At 43.7% G+C, this 17,819-nt stretch overlaps 1 protein-coding gene across 1 annotated transcript; it reads right to left on the reverse strand.

Annotated features, from left to right (window-relative positions):
* Positions 1-1,319: 1,319 nt before the first annotated feature.
* On the reverse strand, positions 1,320-17,634 carry LOC129333521 (probable 2-ketogluconate reductase). Its single transcript, XM_054985240.1, has 6 exons — positions 17,622-17,634; positions 16,797-17,181; positions 14,242-14,413; positions 10,200-10,378; positions 8,728-8,824; positions 1,320-5,119 (listed from the first exon to the last, which is right to left on the reverse strand). Exons 2-6 carry the CDS (start codon positions 17,176-17,178, stop codon positions 4,963-4,965), a joined length of 987 nt encoding a protein of 328 aa, XP_054841215.1. The 5' UTR covers positions 17,179-17,181; positions 17,622-17,634; the 3' UTR covers positions 1,320-4,962.
* Between the last annotated feature and the right edge of the window lie 185 nt (positions 17,635-17,819).

Genomic DNA, 17,819 nt, shown 5'->3' on the forward strand with positions numbered 1-17,819 from the left:
ACATAAACTGTATTACGATGTCTAACCATCAGATTACAAAAACCTCAGTTATGGTTGAGTCCTGATCAGCCAGAGTTGTGAAGAGGTATAGCCTTCTCATAAAATAGAATTCATGAAAGGTATATCTAGCTATTGCTACAACTTGATTTCCCACACGCAACTGTAAGTCCAGGACCGTGCCTAAGGACTCAAAGATTACTTCACACATCAATTAGTTGGAAAAGAAATAATAAATGTATTTCAGTGCTTTTCCTTTTGCAATACTTTGTTTTTTAAAGGGCCATTGCATCTCTTATTCCTGGACTTTCCCACTTCTTTTTCAGTTCTGTATGCATAATAAAATTTGGGCAATCATTTCTGTGTTGTTTGAGGACATTCTCTGGTATCTTATCCACCTCAAATCTTCCTCAGCTGAAAATTGTTCTATTTCTTCCACAGGATGTTGTATGTTGGAATTGATTGACATACAGATAAAAAAGTTTATTAAATAAATGTTGTAAAACAAGTTTAGTTAGATGTGTAAAAGTGATACTGAATATGTATCACTGACAGATAAGACTGATACACCCTACATTTTAATAGATGTATATGTACCATTATGACTGAACGACAGTAAATATATACATTTTCATGTCTGTAGGTTTAAAATGTATGGGGGTAATCAACTAGTCTGAAGTCAGGCAAACTTTCAGGAAGTTCATCCAGCATAAGAGAAAATGTGTGTGTTGATGATACCTGATACACATTGGGTCACAAGTTAGGTCAAAGTGGCAAACTTGGAAGCAATGTAATTCAATAAAGTAAGTTTATATTTATGTATTTATTACTTCACTTATACCCTGCCTTTCTCCCCAGTGGGGGCCCAACGCAGCTTATATTGTTTTCTCCTTCATTTTACCCTCACAACAACCTCATGAGGTGGGTTAGGCTAAGAGAGTGTAACTGGTCCAAGGCTTCTATGGCAGAGCAGGGATTTGAACCTGGGTCTTCCAGACCCTTGTCTAACATTACGCCACACTGGCACTTTGTTCTATATCTGTTTAACAACCATAAACAGTTTCAGAATATTAATTAGCAGGCAGTTATTTGGAAAGTCAGGAGAATAAACACGTGTGGCCTTTCAATGCGCTTCTCTCAACCCTGCTGTAGGATCCTGTGTATACAGAGACATGTGCTTGTGTGATATTTGGGTAATTATGAAAACGAGAGTGAGAGCCTTTAATTGAACTAAATCAGTCTTTATTGAATACATAACTACCCAAAAAGACAAGAAAGGAAAGTAGATTTCAAAAATGCAGTTCAATGAAATTAGTACACAGTCCAGGAATGCAATGAAAAGCAATTAAATAATGCCTAGTAGAATTCACATTTAGCTAGATGTCTCTACCCAGGCTAGTTCAAGCAAACCTCCATGTGAATGTATGTATGGTGTCCTCTAAAAAGTTGATAATGGAGAAGAGGGCAGCAGAGAAGAGAGGATATATTGCAGTGAAGGCTGAGAAAGGGGTCGTGCTGGTCAGACAAACTGGGGAGCAGTGGCAAAAGAAAGGGCAAAAGGAGAGCAGAATGAAGATTTGAGGGGAACAGACAGAAAGAGAAAAGCAGTGACATGATGCCCAAGGCCAGTCAGGAGGAGTGAAAGGGAGAAGGTAGGGAAACTACACTGGTGGCAGAAAAAGGCTCTGAAAGAAAGTGTTGAGGGAGGAGAAAAAAACCAAGAGAAGTAAGCAACAGAGCCAGATACAATGTGGGGGAAATGGGCTTAATGTGGGGGTAGCTGGGGGTGGGGGGAGAGAGATTCATACACTGACTGATCCTGAGAAAGGTCACCACTCTCAAGAGTGATGGTGGTTGAAGAACTATTCTGGCTTGAAACAGAACCTAAATGCCAAGCTTCAAAGGGGCATCCATGTCCTTTTCCACCACTAGCAGGAACAAGGGCTTCATAAGGGGGATCCTAAATGGGTTCACAGAATCACTGGCAGGGAACACTGCAGCTGGGAGACAAGACGGGGGCAAATGAGAGGCCCCTAGTTCAAGGCAAGGGGGCATGCTGGGAGATCAGTGCAGTCTTTCGGCAAGGGCTTGCTAAGTACAGGATACTTCCTTCGACCGCATGATCAGGGTAGTGCGCCTTTGCTAGCTGGGGACACTCATGGCCAAGTGAGGGCCACACAGGGTTGCCAGGTCCATGTTGGGAACTTCCTGGAGATTTGGGGGTGGACCCTGGGGAGGGTGGGATTTGGGGAGGGGAGGGACCTCAACTGGGTGTAATACCATATAATCCACCTTCCAAGTCAGCCATTTTCTCAGGAACTGATTTTTGTCACCTGGAGACCAGTTGTAATTCCGGGAGATCTCCAGCCACCACTTGGAGGCTGGCAACCCTAGGTCACAATCTGCTTTCTGGATCTTACTTGTGCATCCAGAGGATCAATGCCTGTTTGGCAGAGTTTTATGGGAGTAGTATGTGGACTAGGCCAGACTCATGAGGGTGGGATGCTTTGTGGCCTTCTAGGTCTTCAGCGCCGTGTGGAATTGGCAGCCGAGGATCAATCTGACTGGCATCATGTCACATACTATCCAAATGTTGGCTTGTCCACCAAGCTGACAGGGGACACAGTGTGTGCCAACCAACTTTGGGTCTTTCTAGAGGCTGGCTGGATGAGCTGGGTGGGCCTTTAGCACCCACGAAGACCAAGGGTCCCATGGAGTGGTTGTATTATCTGGGCATCCTGGTTGGAGCCCTGGGGCTGGCATCTCCAGATTTGCCAGAAGACAAGCTGGCAGCTTGTTGGAGCATGATTGACATGGTCCTTAGGGGCAAAAAATGATCCTGAAGGAGATTCAGGCCTTAATGTCCATGTGCAAGGTTGTGGTCCCCAGGGAGGCCTGCTGCACCCATTTTACTAGGGTGAGCAGCTACCTAAGCCAGGATCATCTGGTAGGACACTGGGGTTGGACTATAGTTAAGTGACTGGATGGAGCTATGGACTCAGGTCCAGCAGTTCACCTCACCAGTGGGCTGAGGTGATATATGCATGCTTAGGGTAGCAGCACAAAGGTCCTCTTATTTGGGCAAGCGACAGCAGCCTTCTGGGACATCAAGCCTTAGGGGCCGGGTCCCTTGCTCATGTGTGCTAATGGAACGTTCCTCACCAGATCCTAGTTTGTTGTCTGGTAGGCCAGGATGGCAGCCACATGGCTCCCTGTAAGGAATTTGAGTCTCATTTCTTCTGGATCGGGGCTGCACCTGCTGCAGTGGAAAATGGGTTTCCCCTTGCCCTCGCCCAGTCCAAAGGGCCCTGGCCTCCTGGGACATGCAAGGAGTTCATGCAGGCACAGGCCAGCCAAGTGTTAATGCCTCTATGTTCTAGTTGCAGGTGATGTGATTATGCCAGAGATCATGTGGTCCAGTGTGCTGCCAAGTTTGGAGGACGATGAACAGCAACGAGTGGACTACCATGGAGCAGCCCTCCATGTGTGCTGGTGTCCCAGGGTTCTGTATACCGATCGTCCCTTGGGGGGCCTCTTTGCCTTCCTCTAGGCATAAGGCAAGGACCCATCAGTGGGGTAGAGGGGTCTGGGGCTCCAACTTTGCTGCAGCCATTGGAGTGTTGGTGTTGCCCTTGTGGTGGTTTTGAGGCATTGGGCTGGATCCCCTGCAGTGAGTTGTGCTGATTGGGTGTCTTGCCTTCCCTTTTGAGGGGTTCCCTTAAGGGTTCTGGAGGAAGTTGAAGTGTATGTGCCTGGGCTGGCCATTGCAGGCTACACCTTGGGTGGCAGGGACTGCCAGGGTGACCCCTGGATGGATGCTACACCTCTGACATCCCATGGTGTAGCATGTGTGTCTTGATTGGCAAGGGGTCGTTCAGTGTAGTGCCCTATGCCACGCTAATGCTCCAGTTGCCGTGACCAATAATGTTGTGGCCTGTTTCCATCCAAAGACTGTGTGTTGTGAATTCTTTTCCTGGGGCACCAGCCTCACAATTGCCTATACGGATACATGATAGCAACTTTATCAGCTATCTGAGGACCTGACTCATTTCCAGGGTCGGTCTGTGCTATTTGGAAGAATCCTTGCGTTCAGAGGAATGTCAGCTTATTGCTCCGTAAGTTTTGGTTTGTAGATCCTAGAGAGGCACAAGCCAAGTCCTTGGTGAAGGGAAGTGACAATTTCTCATGCAGACCTGGCTGTTTCATCATGAGATAGTTTTTACTTAATTCACTTGATGGCTGTTAATCCAACCTTGATTTTCTGGTTTCATCTACAATGGAACCTGCCTATAGCTTTAGCTGTATAGGCCCCAGGAATCAGGGCCAGGCCCACCCATTGAAGCCGGCCCAGCAGCCGCCTCAGGGCACTAAGGTGCTGGAAGGGTGCCGTCCCGGGGGCAGGGGTGGGTGCCACAGAGCTGCTACCACCACCACCAGCCAGGAACATGTGCTGGTGGCGGCAGCGTGGGGCAGCTGAGTGGGCAGCCTCCCATTTAGTTGCTCAGCTGGCCAGGTGCAGCCAGCCGCTAGGGCAGCCGGCTGCGCCTGGCCTGCAGAGCAACTGAACAGGAGGGCTGGAAGGCCCCCTGTGCGCGCACCCAGCCCCTGCGTGACGACGTCACATGCAGTGACGTCATCATGCAACCCTTAGGCTGCCTCCAGTGCCGGCAACACTGGAGCCAGCCCTGCCAGGAATACAGGGGGTGCTGGAAGTATCTTGAGTGTAGCAAAGAATATTTTAGTCTCTTGAGTGTAGCAAAAAATATTTGGCACAAAGGAGTGAACAACATGCAAAAACTACTAGAGGTTTGTTCTGCATCTTCAGTCTAGGACTGACAGGATCTAGGGCCATATGAAATTCAAAATGGAACCTTATCTTTGACGTCTGAAATTACATCTTTGACAACAGCTTAATTCCACTGGAGAGACTAATTGCCTATTGTTATGTCTGATGGCCCTACTCCTTTAGTCAGGGAATACTTCACTGGGCATTGGAAAACCACAGAGAGCAGCCAGTATATTTTCTACTGCTTCCTCGGTTATCATACGGGTGGTTTTGTGTGTTCTGGAACCAAGATGAGGAGTTAAAATAACATTCTTTAATTTTAATAATGGGTGATCTCTGAAAAGAAGAATAACAAAGACAGGTGGTTAAGAGAGGTAGTTTTATTAATGCTAACAAATGCAGTCTTCAGTTCCAAAGTAATAGTTAGGGTGGGTCTATCGTATAAAGCAGGAGCAGGCAACCTTTTTGGCCCAAGTGCTGAAAAACATGGAACACCAATCTTCTGCACTGCTGGTTCCACCATTGCTGCCAGTGCCAATCAAAATGGTCTGTTTTGTCACTTGGTACACATACTGAGGTGGGGGTTGCCTACTCTTGATTTATAGCTATTTACAGTGAAATCCTAAACAGAGGTACTCCAGTCTAAGCCTATTAATTTCAGTGGGTTTAGATGGAATAACTCTGCTTAGGATTTCACTGTTAGTTGATTAAACATATTTGCATATTACCAATTTTTCAACATCAGAATCTTCTTCACAGTCTTCAATTTAAAAAGAAACTCTTCCACCCTGTTAGACAGTAAGGTAATCTTTAACACAAGTGGTGGACCCCCCAAGGACTTGTTGGGGGGCATCTAATGTCCCACTCTCCCACTATGGAGAGCCAGTTTGGTGTAGTGGTTAAGAGCAGCAGGATTCTAATCTGGAGAACTGGGTTTGATTCCCCACTCCTCCGCTTGAAGCCAGCTGGGTGACCTTGGATCAGTCACAGCTTCTTGGAGCTCTCTCAGCCCCACCCACTTCGCAGGGTGATTGTTGTGGGATAATGATAACACACTTTGTATAAACCATTCTCAGTGGGCGTTAAGTTGTCCTGAAGGGCAGTATATAAATTGAATGTTATTATTATTTATTTTCCTGAAAGCTCCCACTGACTCTCCCATTTTCCTGCTTACTTGTCCCATTTCCACTCTCCCACCCACTAGCCTACTTTTATCTGCCCGCCCTTTTTTGTTTTCCCTCCTTCCCTCCCCTTGGCAGAATCTCTATGGAAAAATTGTGTATGGTGCCAGCTGTTGGGCTGGGCTGGGCCTATTTGCAGAGTGCCACCCACAAGAATTTGTGAGGGGCTACCTCACCTTCCCCTGTACCCTCCACACTATTTCCTCTTTCGTTCCTCTTTTCTTTCCTCCTTCCTCCTCATAACTTTTTCCTTCTTTCTTCTCTTCCTCCCACTCACCCACCAACTTTTTATTTGGACTTCCATCTTCAGCTACTTTTAATTTTAAATTTACTTAATTTTTACCTCATGTTTCTCCACAGTGGGACCCAAAGCAGCTAACATTATTCACCTCTTAGTTTTATCTTCCAACAGCTCTGTGAAGTAGGTTAGGCTGAGAATGTATAACTGGCCCAAAGTCACCCAGCATGCTTCATGGCAAACTGGGGATTTGTACCTGAGTGTTCCTGGTCCTAGTCTGAAATTCCAAACACTATATCACGCTGACTTTCTTGAGGTAGCTGATGTTGAAGAGTAGCAAGCAGCTGGACCTGAGTGAGGGACAAACTGTATGTGATGGCATCCTTGTGGACACCACAGGGATACTACTACCATTTTAAAATTATTTTAAAATGTGATGGGGGCTTGACCTTGATCCCCCATGCCTTATCAAGTGCCAAATGGCCACCCTCCTTCAGCAGCTGTTTCAGCATTTGAAAATGTTTGTGGGGGTGGGGGACAAGAGTGGCATGCTGTTGGCCCAATCAGGACCAGACCCTGTTGCATTTTAAAATCACTTTAAAATGGCAGTGGCATCCTCATGGCAGCCATGAGGACACTGTCACATCTAGTTTCTCCTCAAGTTACATAGTAGGAAGTTGCCCTGTGGTTGCTGCCAGGCCTGGGCCCAATATGTTTTCCCTCAAAAAAAAAAAAGACCTGTCCTCTCCACCTACCTTTTACTGAGAAAAACAAAAGTTTGAAAGCTAATGATGCTGTAGTTGCCTGCAACCTGAACCATGACCCATGATATGGCATTCATTTCATAAAGCTACAGATGCTACTTCTGTTATTTCGGGGCTAGGGCTGCCAGTTCCCCAGTGGAGGTCGGAGGTGGGGGATCCCCCAATTCCATCCTCTGCTCCCCATTGCTACTCACCTGGCCAGCAAGGGGGAAAGGCCCTGGAGAACAGGAGGCAGGCAACCTCCTGGGCCAGTGTGCCAGGAGCATGTGCACACCAGTAGTCTAAAAAAGTAAGTGCCAGGTCTCCCACCCTCCCATCGGGAGGATAAGGGAACCTGGCAACCCTACTGGGAGTGGAGGTTTAACTCCACAATGTGTGGGAGGTTTGTTTAGATTTCAGACTTTTCTGTAAGCCTGGGGCTTTTAAAAGATTTGTAGGAATATGTTTCTTGTCTGTCCACGGTTCTAGTCTCTGGATTTAAGTCTCCATTTCATTCTCTATTACAGCAGCACACCACAGCAAAAATGGTTTTTAAAAAGAAACAAGTGCACCCATGACATCTTAGAGCTAAGCTGCAAGAGACGAATTATACAAGGACGCTCAAGTGAAGGGAGTCGCAATGTTAGCCGGGAAGCTGAGTTGAGATCAGAAGGCTTTGTCAATTTCCTCTCTCTATAGAGCCAGGGAAGTTGCTCTTCAGAGGGTTTGTTAATTTCCTCTTTGCCTCCTAGAAGGGGAGATGAAACTGACAGAGCCTTCCAGAGGCAAAGAAGAAATTAACAAACCCTCTGAAGAACTCCTCTGGCTTTGTAGAGAGGGGAAATTGACAAAGTCTTCTGATCTCTTTTAAAACACAGCTTCCCAGCTAACATTGCAACTCCTTTCACTTGCACATCCTCATGTAATTCATCTCTTGTAGCTTAGCTCTCAGTTTACTTAATTAAAATGTGCTCTTGGGGTGCATGGGTGCTCCATGTATGTTCCCTAACACCATCTATGGGGCTGGCTGCCTGTCATGCATGGAATGTCACTTCCCTCTGGATCTGGCTGTCAGCTTGAAAAAAGGTTGTGTTTTTGCCATGTGATGCCACACAATACTCAAAGCCACCCATGTGATAACAGATGGGGAAGGAAATATACCAGCTGCTCTCCGTGGTCTCCAGTGGCCAGTAAAATGTTGTTGTAGGGGATTACACAGACTGCTGCTATGTGGATAGGTAAGAGATTTGAATCCTGGCTGAGGAGAGATGTAGACTTATGGCTGCAGCTGACTGTTGCTGTTACCCTCCTACTGACTGCACTGAGGTCGCTCCCTGGCTATACATTGTTTTTTGGGAGGAGATGAATTATGTGGGGACATGTCAGTGCACAACAGTGTAAATTAATGGGTGTCAGCAGAGTTGTCGTGGGTGCTGTGGAAGTAGCTGTCAGCATTATCTCGTCTCTGGGAATTCATAAGACAGAGCCTATATTACATGGTCATAGCTGTGGTATAGGAGTTGTTGCATAATGGCACCATTATGCAAATCTATAAAACTGAACCTTGCAGGCCTTCATTTAACCAGCTATGCACACTTGACTCCCTTTTGGTTTTGGTCTGAAATAGAAGCATGTAGCACATTACATAGTTTCTTTGCATATGCTTCCCGTTGCACACTATGCTAGAAGCATGGCGTGCCAGTTTCAGCTTTGATTCCTTGTGTTGTTCTGCAGTTTTTGCACAGTGCTCATAGTCATTTAAATATTGAAACATATGTTTACCTGGGCAGTGGTTCAGGATAAGTGACATCCAAAGCAGCACCCTTAATAACACCAGCTTGAAGAGCTTCCACAAGCGCCTCTTGGTCTACAACTGGTCCTGTAGAGAAGTTACCAAGTAAAAACTCTTTTACATTTAGTATAATATCCAAATCAGAGCTAATGTGGATGCGGCACATGTAAATTTCTAGAGTGTTTATAGTCTTCAGTGCTGGAAATGTGTTTCTTCCTGCAATCACGGAGGCTTATACAATGAAGACAGTCAGAGAAGAACCCTCCAAAAATCCCTCAGATATTAATTCAGAATCTATTGAAATAATCCAGATGTGATCCACAACAAATGAACAAGGTTTGCCAGACTCTTATCATCAGCAAGAAGTACTAGGAGATAAACCTCCTCTGAATATATGCATGGTTACAAATAGCTTTATGTTGCATTATTATACCATAAGATGAATTTTATTGTCTGCTACCCTAGTGTGAGGTCTCCATCTACTTCTAAGTTCCATCCTATCAACAACTCATCTAATTTACAGTTGAATTTTCGTCAGTTCATCATATAGCAAAACTTTTAGATTTTTTAACACAGAAATTTACTTTAAAAAAAACATACTTGGTTGCAATGGTATCTGGTCTAAAACTGACTATTAACAGAGGTTCCATCTGCATCTATTGTCAATGAAACTCTGGAGGCAATATTTAGTCTGTAGTTTTGTAAAGGATAACAATCCTGCTCGTTCATCAGATCTTTAATCTGGGTTATTACTTTATTGCCATCTTTTCCAGTAAGAGTTTCCCAATCAGTTTTATTTTTTACTTTGTTTATACCCTGCTCTTCTTCCCCAATGGGGACTGAAAGCAGTCAATACCATTCTCCTCGCCTCCATTTTGTCCTCACAACAGTTCTGTGAGGTAGGCTAGGCTACAAGTGTGTGACCGGCCCAAGGTCACCCAACAAGCTTCCATGGCAAAGTGGGGAATCAAACCCAGGTTGCCCATATCCTAGTCCCACACTCTATCAGCTGCACCATGCTGGCTGCCTTTTTAAATCTATGGGTCCCAATAATGGGATAATATAACTATGTATATTAATACCAATGCCAGGAGGCAACATCAGGGAAAGATCTTAGCCTCTATACTCACCACCAGCATAATTGGTTGGCTGTGTGTGTGAGATCACTGGTATGATCCAGCAGGGCTCTTCTTAATATCATGAATATGCAGTTAATATTGCAGTGATTTTTATATATTTATTTATTATTAGACTTTTATTCCACCCTCCCCGCAAGCGGGCTTAGGGAGGATCACATAATTTAAAACACAATAAAAACGTAATTTTGTGCAATTTTATACAACATTAAACACTATAAGACTTTTAAAAATGGTTTGTTAACGATACTACTATAGCTTGTGCGAAACCTGAGGAATAATCCATGGTTCAAATGCATTTTTAAATCAGCTATTCTATGACCTACCTCTAGAGATATTTATGAGAGTAGCTGTAGGTTTCATTAACTTTAGCTCCTTTTCCCCAATCAGATTGTATGTCTGGGGTGTTAAATTTACAGCGAGCATCACAAAGTCAGATTGCTGGAGCAAGTCTTCTATCTTCCCACAATAGCAGGCACTTACAGCCAGTTCTTCGTCTTCTCTCCTGACAGAAAATAATCATTATTATGCCCTCTTTGACAGGTACTTGCTAACAGGGCTTTTTTTCAGCAGCACCTCTTGAAAATACTCACGCCCCTCAGTTCCCCTCATTTTCCTCTTGAGAGTTCCACCACCTCTTTTCCCAGGAAAAAAAGCCCTGCTTGCTATTAGAAAAATATTTTTTTTTTACAGCTGGCTGCCCTCATGATGATTACAGTCTGATCACCACAATGGGGAAACTCCATGTAACACGACCACATCCCCACCGCTATCTAAAGACTTGTTCAAACAGCAGAGTGATCTTTGGCAAGTGTCCTCTTCCTCCTTTTGGATAGCAAATAGTCAGTTGCTGATTGATTAGTTGACCAAATCCTAGTTTGGTAATTTCTATAAAATCCAAAAAAGCAAGACATGCAGTACAAGTCTAGCATGTTTACTCAGAAGGAAGACCAACAATATTCAATTGGTCTACTCTCTGGTAAGTATGTTAAAAGTTAAGTTCCTCCCTCTGGATCTAGTATCTTCACAACCTTGTCCATTTTACCACAAAGAGGGAAAACAGAGCATATATTTTAATATTCATATTAATTCTTATAAATATCTTAACTACATACTGTACTATTCAAACAAACACACATTTAAGACATTAGATACAAGCTTCAGTGCTTTACAATGGATAAGAATATTTTTATTTTATTTATTTACATTATTTATAGTCTGCCTTTCTCACTGAGACTCAAGGTGGATTACACAGTAAAATTCAATACGATCAACATCTGAGACTTTCAATTAACAATACAATAAGGCAGGGGTCATTTCATAGAAAAAGAGCTGCAGGAACTCATTAGCATAATGCATTAGCATAACGCATTAGCACATTAGCATCTGCCCTGAGCCTGCTGGTGCGGGGAGGGTGGAATATAAATTGACACGACCTCTTGTAGACCTGGAGGAATGCCTGCGCAGGCCACAGTGGCGCAGCTGGCCACGGGGCCAGCTCTGGAGGCTGCTGCGGGCCATGTGCTGCCTCGACCGGCCGGCAGGCTAGGAGGACGGGCTGTGCAGGCCGCAGCGGCCCAGCTGGGGAGAGGCAGGCTGCAGTGGCCAGGGGAGGAAAAGGAATCACATGGGTGGGGCCACCACGCACGTGATCTCTTTTTGGACGTTCCGGAACGGCATTCTGGCTGTTCCCCCTTGAAATGAGCCCTGCAATAAAGTATAAATTGCAGAACAATTTGAAAATAAGTTGAAATCTAATACAGAGCTGAAACCATGTTGAAACAAAACATGCCCTACAGACCCATCAAGGCAGCTCCTGGAGCCTCTGGCATCCAGCAAGCAGTGAACAGCCACTCACCTAGCCAGCAGGGGGGAAAGGCCCTAGGTAACGGGCCTGGGAGGCAAGAAACCTCCCTGGCCGGCCTGTAGTAGGTGCGCTCCTAATGACCTCACCTCCAGACATGACATCATCGTGCCTGCTGGGAGTGCATGCATGCAAAGCACGTAGGAGAGAAGATCCCCCAGGTAAGTACCAGGTCCCCACCCTCCCACTGGGAGGTTAAAGGTATCCGGCAACACTGGTAACAGACAGCACACAACTAGTATAGTCTACAGTCCCTAGCTATTTATTGAAACTTCTCTTTAATGACTTCATCACAACATCTCCCTATTTCCTGTATAAGAAAGGCTTCCTCAAAAATTTGGTTTTGTACAGTTTGTGGTAAGCCAAGAGAGTGGGAGCATCCCTTACCTTCTCAGGCATGCCATTTCATGAGGTGGGGGGGCCACCACAGAGAAAGTGTGGGTACAGGCAGCTCTTGATCTTGCCTGTTTGCAGGGTGGCACCTGCAGCAGGTCCTGTTCAGATGAGCAAAGCTGCCATGGCAAAGTATAGGGAAAGAGACACACCCACAGGCCAAGGCCTGTATATGAATGTACAGGGTACATTTACTTTGTACGTTCTAACATTGATGCCTCCTAGATGGTATGCAGGCGAAGAATTTAATTAAGAGCTACTTGTGCAACTCTTGAGAAACCAAATGTTTTAAGGATATAATTAGGACCTTCAAATAACATAATACAATTTCTGTGGGAAAAGTGGCACAAAACATAAAGAGGCTTAAAGGGAGGCACAGACTGGTTCATTCCAAGGGAACCTTTGACTATCTGTAGAGAATCAACTTTAAGTAATAAGAACATAAAGTTTTTATCTACCTATGCCTTTGAATATCTTGACTGTTGGATCTGATGCTGAAGGTCATCCACCTGGGTAAGTTTATTATTTGCACCATTATTTTATTTTTTTGTTTCTGTTACTAAGATAGCTGATAGCTTTCACCCTCCCTTCACAAAACTATACCTTTACCCCTCTTCCTTTTAAACAATAGATTTAATTCAAGTCTTTGGATGCTGCTATTACACACACACACACACACACACACACACACACACACACACAAAGGATTCAGAAGGAATGCGTGGACTAATCCTCAGCAATAGTTTCATGTCTTGATTCGAGAGATACCTTGACTATCACCGAGAGAGTGGCGTGGTCAGTCAAGTTTATTCAAGTTTAACAGCCCATAGGCCATACACTATAAAACAAATTTAGGAATTAAAAATCACAGTAAAACAAAAGTTTTCTGTGTCCACAATGCAGCTTCTGCAAAGGCTAACCAGAAGTAATAATCTTGAAGCATCAGGGATGGCCACGTACTTCATGAGCCATTTTCCTAAGAAATCTCTCTCTGCCTGTTGCATACTTTGGGCAGTAGAAAAAGATATGGGTCAATGAATCAACCACTGCCAAAGGACAGTCACAAAAGCGCTAATCTGAAGGTATTTTAAGGAAATGGCCCTTTTATCTGGGCTGGTGGCAGCACATTGCAACTTGAGATCATGCATGACCACCTCACTTTCGGAACTAAAGTGGCATGATCTTAATCTTCTTAGTACATTTAGGTAACTATACTTCTTTTCTCCCCCAAAGCAGCTTACAACATTGTTTTCTTCTCCTTGACTTTATTCTTAGAACAATAACCCAGAGGGTGCTGAGATCAGCCAGTAAGCACCTACTGGTAGTCCCTGGCCCCAGGGAGGCTCGATTGGCCTTGACCAGGGCCAGGGCCTTTTAGGTCTTGGCCCTGATCTGGTGGAACTCTCTTTCTGAGGACACCTGGACCCGCCGCCAAGATCTTGTCTCCTTCAGGCAGGCCTGTAAGACAGAGATGTTCTGCCAGACATATGGTTGAGGCCCATCAGGGTTTCCACCAAATAAGCCCCTCTCCCGGTCTATGTCTGTAGGGAGTATTGACCATCTACCCCCCATATATGAGCGACCATGCATGGTTAAGCTGCACCTCCACCTCCGTCAGATGTTCTATGGTTTTTATATGGTGAGCAGCTGTTTTATTAGAAAGCTGTGTTAATTGATTGTGATTTTATCTTGTATATTTTATCTTCTGTTGTAACCCGCCCTGAGCCCGCTTGCGGGGAGGGTGGGATATCATCATCATCATCATCATCATCATCATCATCATCATCATCGATGATGATGATGATGATGATGATGATGATGTGCACTGACTTTCCCAGAGATCCCAACTCAAGAAAAATAACATGGCTGTGTGCAATAGCCTAACAATCCTTGGCCATCTATTTCTTATTGTGGTTAGCTGGCATCTCCCCTAAGTACAATAACTAGCCTTCTTTTAGTATATTCAGCAGAGAGATCAGTTCATCAGCAGATGGATTTGTTACCGTCTGAGGATCAATTCATCCAGTTACACATTTTTGCAAGAGGAAAGGAAATGAGGGGATACAGTAACTTTAAAGAGGTACTTATATAAGCAGCTTCAAGATTTTTACCTTCTGTTCCTGTTGTGATAAAGAATTTTCATTTCAAATGCTCTGGCCCTTTGAGCAATTTTGTAGCCAATGCTACCCATTCCAATGATACCCAGAGTCGCCCCAGTGACTTCGTCTCCTAACATGTTACAAGGGAAATACTCAGTGTCTGGGGAAGTAGTCACCTGGCAACCTAAGTGAGAAAAAAAGCAAGAGCAAGGGTGGAAAAAACAGAATTACAGAAAGACATCTTAACAAAAGGGATTTCTATTTATTTTTGTGTCTCCTAGACTGCAATCTTTAACATCAGATTTTCATCCATGGAAATCGATGGGGTTTGCTTCCAAACCAAGTCATCACCAATACTGGGCATTGACTTGTTAGTGAAGCTTAAACATGGAGGTGGTCCTAGTAAGAGAAATTTACAGTTTAAGAATCTTGCTACAGGTATCAACATGATTACATAATGAGATTATTCTGAAAGGGAAGCTGAGATCATGTTTAAACAGAAGACTGGCAGAAGATGCATTTCTTTTTGACATCAGCCTGTCAGTGCTTACTTGCTTACACTTTGAGTCATCATAACAAGTGTCATACAGATAGAAAGCATAAACCAAGTAATGTTCAGATTATTGGTCTACAAGAGGGTTGCTATGCACTTTGAATCAAAGGAAAATTCTTTTATTGGTTTATTTTATTTAAAACATTTGAATTCTGCCTTCCTGTTCTGTTAGGGCTCGTAAGGTGGCCCTTCAAACCTGCCCTCCTCCTGGGACTTCTAAATGCTGGGGAGCACTGGGACACTGGCATCTGGGAAGTGTTGCTGTGGTTTAGCCACAGGAGGGAAATAACAGCAGCACTCCGAGCAGCAATCAAAGGAACCTTGGAAGACGGTGCAGAAATTGAATTTCAAGGGATGAGAGTCTTCCTGGAACAGCAACTAAAAAGGACATGACTGACCAGGAAGTCCAACTACGGTAACTTCATCTGTGACTGTCTGAGGAGGTGCTTACATGGATGAGCAGCTGACATGCTTTGACACAGTATGTCATTGTGAATAGCTGACAACGAACAGGCTTTCTCCATCTTGGAACTAGCCAGAAGCAAAAAGGTGGAAGCACATAGACTATTATTAGACAGCTGAAGCCAGGAGTCATAGGTGAATCCTTTATATTTTATCTCCTTGTGTACCCCATGAAGGATTCAGTGGGAGAGATCAGGATCCTATGTATGGCATAGTCCAAAGGCAAATCCTGAGCATGAGAAAAATGCAGAAGCCCACAAGCTCTTTGCATAGTGTTGTATTGTGTGGCACAATGTATCATTGTCCTATTCACATTAGATAAACCCATTCATCTTTAAAAACTTGCTCCATAGGGAGTGGGGAAGGGTTGATAAAAATTAGGAAATGCCAATACATTCAAGAGAAACAAGAAAGGATGCCAAAGAAGAGTCTATCTTCTAAAGAAGCTCTCAATATCTTTGCATCAGGGAGGAGCCCTATCTTTGTACAGATTAATGGTAAACAGGGTCTGTAATTGAATGGGAAATAATCTTGTTCTAAAGGAGGGAAAGTTACTTAAATTGGTATAGATTTGGGGAAGCAAGAAACATCCTTGTAAATATGCATATTCATTCATTGTTTTTCACTTTTATTAGCTTCTCTTCTAGGACAAGATGGAGTCTGTGTAGAACTTATTGGGACGGAGGAGAGTTCCTGTTGAGAAGGGAATTGTGTTAACCCCTTCAAGAGCTTAAAGAAGCATATTGCAGTGGGCTTTCCTTACAGACCCCTTAATAAAAGTATGTTGGAAGTCACTTGATGTCTGAATATCTCTCCTCTGCCTTTGGAATGTGGCATCACTCCAAATGTGCAGTTTGGAATTGCTAATACTGATAGAGGAAGACAGATACAAGTAGCTAGTCTAGAAGAATTCCAGTGGATCCGCAGTGCTTGGGGAATAGGAAGCAGTATTAGTGATTGCTTAAGTAGCCTACCTGAGTCTGTTGTGCTCTGATTTTATATTTGTAATTAAACCATTGCTACAAAGACACTCCAATGCTCTTTTGTTGAAAGGAAACTGACAAACAGCTCTGACTAAGACAGCTGTGGTTCTCAAAATAAAGTTGGTTAGTTTTAAAGGTGCTACTGGACTTTTTACTATTTTGCAACTACAAACACAGCAAACTCCTCTGGATCTTAGACTAAAGGCACTTCCACACTGACGTTTTGCTCTGCTTTGACTTCCCTACTGCAGCACGCTTTTCAGAAGCATCTACATGATGCCATCATGAAATTCTAAACACAATTTCTTGGGTAAGCTCCACCAAGTATAGTGGAACTTACAGACAAACTCTATAGTGTTGCCATTAGATTTCTCAAAAGTTGGGTAACTTTTAAGTTTTGAACCTTTGGCTTAGACTCATTAAATAAAAGGTTATAAAATCCATGTTTTATAAAAAAAATCTTACAATCAAACTATTATTACTGTTGCAAAAATACCTTTTTGCAAATTAAAGTGATAAATATAAATGCACACAGTATCAAGAAATATGCACAGTATGATAACCGTTACCTTCAATTAATCTTCTCGCTGCCGCCAGCATCAGGGCCATCCCAGTGTCTGCAGTGCTGCTGGAGACAGCACTGGGAGCATTGGCCGTTCGGACTCCAAATTCAGCAATCAGTTTCAAATCCAAATGGTCCACTCCTGCCCCTGAATTTGCAATTACTTTTAAGTTAGGTAGGCTCTTCAACAGCTCTCGATCAATGATTGGTCTGTGCCACCATACATAAATAGCTTCGATTTTTATACTAAGACAGTCTTTGCTTTCAAGAAACTCCTTCATGGTGATAAGGTGAAAGTGTTTCTTCAGATATGGCACATGTGCTTCTAAGACACCAAGTGTTCCTCCCACTTCATTCACCAATAGCACAGGCAGCTCTGGTTTTTCCATGATCTTCAAAAAAAAATAGGCAGTTATTTTGTTAAATAACAATCTAAAGTGTTAAAGAACTTCTCTATAAATACCTTTCCCCACCCTCACTGTGACCCTCATATGAAGAAGATGAAGGGTTGGATCCAGCCAGCTTTTTCATTCAGTCACACCCAATTCTCCTCCTTACAGTCCAATTCCACATGGCTTTTGCCTCTGCAAGCTCCACGATCCTCAGCATTGCTTTTAGAGTGGTCTAGGGGTTACCCCCCCCCCCATTTCAATTGCAAAAAGTCTGGTTGCCTCCAACTGGAATGCCTCTTCGCCAAAACAGCCTCTTAAAATATAAAGTTTGTCCTTAAGAATAGCACTTTGAAACTGATACCCATGATAATTCTTACTGATCATCTAGAAAGTAAAGTGACAATTTCAAGAAAGAGCATTGAAAATTAACATCAAATTACTGGATATGTAGAAGATCTGTTGAGCAAAGTGATCCTTCAAACAAAAATAGTACAATTAACACTGAACTTTGAACACTGAAATTTAGCAAGTTACTTTTTAAACCTCTTCCCTTGCCAAGAATGGAATCACAATATAAATATACTGAAGTTCAGTTTAATTCAGTGGGAGAGCGTTAGGTGTATGGTTATTCCCTTGAG

The sequence above is a fragment of the Eublepharis macularius genome, chromosome 7 (genome assembly GCF_028583425.1).
Source record: "Eublepharis macularius isolate TG4126 chromosome 7, MPM_Emac_v1.0, whole genome shotgun sequence".
Classification (NCBI taxonomy): Eukaryota; Metazoa; Chordata; class Lepidosauria; order Squamata; family Eublepharidae; genus Eublepharis; species Eublepharis macularius.

What these genes read in the sequence shown, in the direction of transcription:
- LOC129333521 (XM_054985240.1), bottom strand. Translation starts at nt 17,178, where the DNA reads ATGGAAAAACCAGAGCTGCCTGTGCTATTGGTGAATGAAGTGGGAGGA. An exon ending in TCTCATAAATATCTCTAGAG is followed by an intron (nt 8,825 to 10,199) that starts GTAGGTCATAGA and finishes ACTTCTCTACAG; the next exon opens with GACCAGTTGTAGACCAAGAG. An exon ending in TATCCTGAACCACTGCCCAG is followed by an intron (nt 5,120 to 8,727) that starts GTAAACATATGT and finishes TCTTCTTTTCAG; the next exon opens with AGATCACCCATTATTAAAAT.